The 5,000-nt window shown below is 42.9% G+C and overlaps 2 protein-coding genes across 2 annotated transcripts in view; one reads left to right on the top strand and one right to left on the bottom strand.

The window, feature by feature from the left end:
* Positions 1-2,987, top strand: part of SARC_00753 (hypothetical protein) — a 3,529-nt gene extending 542 nt beyond the window's left edge. Inside the window, exons 2-5 of the mRNA XM_014305557.1 lie at positions 20-248; positions 987-1,242; positions 2,009-2,304; positions 2,633-2,987. Coding sequence (XP_014161032.1) covers positions 38-248; positions 987-1,242; positions 2,009-2,304; positions 2,633-2,769 — 900 coding nt within the window. The 5' untranslated portion in view covers positions 20-37 and the 3' untranslated portion in view covers positions 2,770-2,987. The remainder of the gene's footprint in view (positions 1-19; positions 249-986; positions 1,243-2,008; positions 2,305-2,632) is intronic.
* Positions 2,988-4,004: 1,017 nt separating this feature from the next.
* The window catches only part of SARC_00752 (hypothetical protein), a 1,855-nt gene continuing 859 nt past the window's right edge, over positions 4,005-5,000 (bottom strand). The window contains exon 2 of the mRNA XM_014305556.1: positions 4,005-4,662. Within this exon, the coding sequence (XP_014161031.1) occupies positions 4,143-4,662 (520 nt within the window). The 3' untranslated portion in view covers positions 4,005-4,142. The remainder of the gene's footprint in view (positions 4,663-5,000) is intronic.

The raw sequence follows: 5,000 nt of genomic DNA, 5'->3' as shown, positions 1-5,000 counted from the left end.
TCGTAATTTTGCTGCACAGGTCAAATTTTTTTACAAAATGGACACTTCTGGAGATCTGTGGAAAACGTTACAGCCGTTCGCATACGGTGGTGTGTCAGGTATGATCGCCACCTCGTGCATTCAGCCTGTTGATCTCATCAAGGTCCGACTGCAGCTTACAGGGGAGGGTGGCGCTGTGAAGAGTAGCAATCCCTTCACCATGGGAGCACAAATCGTCCGAAACGACGGTGTTCTCTCATTATACAGAGGTATGTGATCGGGTCAGAGCAAGTGGTGAGCAAGTAGTCTACGATTCATAGTGCCTGGGAATAGTCTGATATGTAGAACAGCACGCACGGTTGTGGTACTTGTCCATTCTATTGTCTTATCTTTAGCATTCCAGTGAATTTTGATTCCTCTGGCCTTTGTTACGCCCGCAAGTTGTGCACCACTGTAGGAGTGAGACCGGATTTTTAAAATTATAATGAAATGGATTAGATGTATTTGGTTTCATACGATTTAAAAAGAAGTGCAGTGACCCTTAGTCGAAATGTGTAAATGCCACCTGCATTGAAATCAGTAATCGTCAGCAGCAGCTGCAAATCTAATTTAGAATTATGGTATCAAGTACCGATCTTCGTATTCCAACTGAAGTGTCTACTACCTGTACTTGCTAATAGTATCGAATTATAATTCCTTAATTATTTTCTTGTGGTACAGTATAAGGGAAATACTTGTATAAGCTCATATATATATATATACGTATACAGAGTCAGCGTAGGTTAACAAATATTCGACCCGGAAGTTTGTTAGTATATTGGCATCAGTTTGATCTACGTATGTGTTTGTCGATACTGACATTATTACATTTCCAACGCTTTCCACTCTAGGGAAATTAACAAGGGCATTACATTATCAACACGCCTCATAAACCCATGCATTTTTAGCAGTTGCAATTTGAGCAAATTATTGACGTTCGATTGCAATCTCACTCTATTTGATTACAGGACTGTCCGCCGGACTGCTTCGTCAGGCTACCTACACAACTGCACGCATGGGCATCTTCAAGACACTCACAGAGAAGGTCAAAGGCCCTGATGGTAAGATATCCTTTGCACAGCGTGTGGCGTGTAGTCTCACAGCCGGAGGTCTAGGTGCGACCATCGGCAACCCATGTGATCTGGCTCTAATCCGAATGCAGGCCGATTCCACACTACCTGCTGCCGAGCGCCGTGGCTACAAAAACGTCTTCGACGCGTTAGCGTATGTTGTATAGTTTGTGAGTGGCAGTGTGCAGTGACTTGTGTTTCTGGATTCTGATGGTCTTATTCTCACCATGTGATGTTATCTGTGCGTTGAGTATATTGTTGTTGATAGTATTCTTGCTCACTTCGTCGCAGCTCGATTTTGCTTCTGTGTTTTTAAAAGAATTTCTTGGCTAGTGCATGTTTGTAGCGTTTTTAGGCAGTATCGTAGATCTTAATGGTGAAAGGATTCGTGCAGGAGTTAAACGGTAACAAAATTGCTTTTAATGCTCATTTACCCTTACCTATAGATGCACGTGATCCCGTATAATTTTGAATGTGATTGAGATTCTATCATCAATCCGCTGTATTTTTATTGATCCCTTCGACATTGAATCAATTTGTTTTTGGGAGGTTTGTATCAGCAGTGTCTACACATGCGAAAGCATATAGATACATGTATGCTTGTTTGCGAATTTGCAGTATACATTTATGCATACAATTGCGCACGACATACCCACAATATATTTGGCCGGATGACACGTGGTTAAACGGGATGCAGCTAAGTTAAGTGCTGTGAGAAGAATTTCTGGCTCTCGCATCGATTGTTGTCACATTGGCTGATGTCAATAATTGTCTTGAGTCCAGTACCTGCAATTATCACGACCAAATCTGCGTTGTATTTCCCGTGTGTCAACACACCGCTTATATTTTCCATTTAAATCAACCCACATTGCAGAAGCACTCGCTTATCGATTTCTTACTCCCGCATCTTCTACACACAGTAAGATCGCGAAGGATGACGGTATTCTGGGATGGTGGAGAGGCTGTCTACCCACTGTTGCGCGTGCTATGGCCCTCAACTGTGGTATGCTTGCCACTTACGATCAGTCCAAGGAGACCATGACTAGCCTCATGGGTCCCGGAAAGGCCACTAACTTTGCCTCCTCAGCGGTTGCCGGGTTCTTTGCGTCCTTCTTCTCGTTGCCGTTCGACTTTGTCAAGACGCGTATGCAGAAGATGAAGGCCAGGCCTGACGGTACCATGCCGTACAAGAACACTTTAGATTGCTTTGCTAAGGGTATGTAGCTGTGTACACATTCGTGTTTTCTCTGCATACATACTGTTACTTGAATGCGATTGGTATCCGGGTGATGCCCCGTCCGAACAACAAGGGTTAACGGACATATCGCCCAACTATGCACTTAGGGTTTTGGATCGCCCAACTAAATGCTGTTCTATGTTATATACAATATCAGGTATCACACAAGATGTTTCGCATCGTGTAGCGGCTGGGGTTATAGCTGTTGCCTTGTGCACTACGTATTAGTGCGAGTACTGTGTGTGGTCGCCTCGCCTCGCTTAAACGTGCTGTGCTAATCCATCATTCCCTTCTATCCCAAACGCAGTTGCCAAGACAGAGGGTCCCTTTGCCTTCTACAATGGGTTCATGACCTACTACTTCCGTATTGCACCCCATGCTATGATCACGCTGCTGGCCGTCGAGACTCTGCGCACACAATTCGGAGATGCCCACACGAAATAAGTATATGTACATACATTGTAATTTAGGTACAGACCTCATATGAGAGCGAATGAAATAAAGTTCACCTCGAATGTAAGCCTGTCGGTTCTGGTTGCTTGATATATTCGTAAACGAATTGAATATTGCCAGTAAAATAAGACGCGCTTCGAAAGACAGTCCTCATAGTTCTTGGAATAGCGATGACCGCCTAGGCGCAGTGTAGCTCACAGAACAATAATCATATCACGATAAACAAGTGGGGTGCTTTTAACTCAATAAAGCAATCTCCAGGTGTAGCTCACAGAACGACAATCATGTCACGATAAACAGGTGGTGTGCTTTTGACTCAATAATGCAATCTCCAGGTGCAACTCACAGAACAACAATCATGTCACGATAAACAGGTGGTATGCTTTTAACTCATCAATGCAATGTCCGTACTCCTCGCGCACGTTTGATCCGTGGAACACACATTTGTCATCCAAGTATCGACGAAGGGTCACTATGAAGAGTATTTATTTGTGTAATATAAGACAGACTTGAGCTGTATTTTCACGTGTACATTATGAGCATCTAGTATGTACACAAATATAGATTCAAGTCCGACGTATTTCGAGTTTTCTCACACACAAGGAAAAGCTCTTCAATGAGTTTTATGGCACAATTCCACTGTACCGACAAAAATAAATTCGTGCGATCAAGTGGCCAAGGTGTATCCCTTATCTACCAAATCCCAATCGTTGATGAATATTGAACGTTTATAGCACACCTGTATATAAAAGGAAAGCTACGTAGTTCAGTGATCGGTGGCTAAAAATCGCGAGAAAAAAAAGGCTCACATTGAAATCCATTGAAATCGGTAATAAACCTGAGGAGAAATATTCTAAAGACGGCAGTTTATGCTGTTTAATATGAGACAAGAATTGGAATCAGTCTTCATGATCGTTTTTGAATGTGATGAGGCATGACAATGTCGTGAGTCTCAGACATCTTATGAGGAGATGTACGTGCGCATATAAAAGCGGTAAATGATGTGTTCAAAATAGCACTATTCGCGTATTAGCTCATATCCCATTCTTCCCAGTCAAATGCAACGGGTTGTAGTGGACACACAAGACCGGGAACATAGTGTGATCAATTGACACTGTTGAGTCATGTAGAGGCTCTATACTTGAATATCGAATCTGTGTTCATGAAGCTCGTCTATACATGAACTTAAATATTACTCTTCTGTATTCGATCAATTTTTTATATTTGTTTGGTTTATTGCTTTCAAATGCTGATGCTCACAATTCTGGCGAAATCTCAGGCTCTGCATGAACACCGACTGTTATTAGCTTGTGGGTGTATATCTCACGTAGTATTATGTAAAGCCAAGAAAAAGAAACTGTAAATTATAGTGACTTAACATTATGTGATTTCAGATGATAGTTCAGACCAGACTGCTGTGTAAAGCCTTTGCCACAGCCAGGAAAGTCACACACATAAGGGCGTTCCCCAGTATGCACACGCATATGTACCCTCAGAACGGAGTGAGTTGTAAACTTCTTTTCACAACCAGGATGCTCGCAAGAGTAGGGACGTTCTCCAGTATGCCCACGCATATGTACCCTCAGACCGGTGTGATTTGTAAACTTCCTTCCACAACCAGGATGTTCGCAAGAGTAGGGGCGTTCTCCAGTATGCACACGCAAATGTTCTTTCAATTGGCTGCTGATTTTAAACTTTTTTCCGCAACCAGGATGTTCGCAAGAGTAAGGGCGTTCCCCAGTATGCACACGCATATGAACACGTAGGGCACTAGGGAAAGCACAAGCAAAAACACAAGAAGGCCACTCGCATTTATATGCCAATCCGTCAGTATTGGGCTTTGTTCCAAAAGTGCGGAGCGAGCTCAGGTGTGCTGGAATGTTCCTGTATATTTGAGTTAACAAGCATTAAGATTGGTCTTTTGGTGCTTTTCTGTGTTTTGTAAGGTGCTGTAGTACTCTAAATGCAGCTCGAGGTAAAGATATAGTAGACTTTCGATATGAGTTGGGGGGGGGGGGGGGGGGGTTAGCTAAAGTCGAACAATCTGAAAGGTTATTGAGCGTGCTCAGAGTTGCAACACGTAGTTTTTTTTGGGAACAACAAAGTCATAGGGCGAGTGTTTGGCCATAAGAATACGATCAACGACACAGTTGATCGTGAGAGTATAGGGAAGTCATTCGAACATGCAATCATAAAGCGTACGCGGTATTGCTTATATATAT

The sequence above is a fragment of the Sphaeroforma arctica genome, assembly GCF_001186125.1.
Source record: "Sphaeroforma arctica JP610 unplaced genomic scaffold supercont1.26, whole genome shotgun sequence".
In the NCBI taxonomy this organism is placed as follows: domain Eukaryota; class Ichthyosporea; order Ichthyophonida; genus Sphaeroforma; species Sphaeroforma arctica.
The sequence above is the reverse complement of the archived record's forward strand: the minus strand, read 5'-3'. Positions and strand labels throughout refer to the sequence as shown.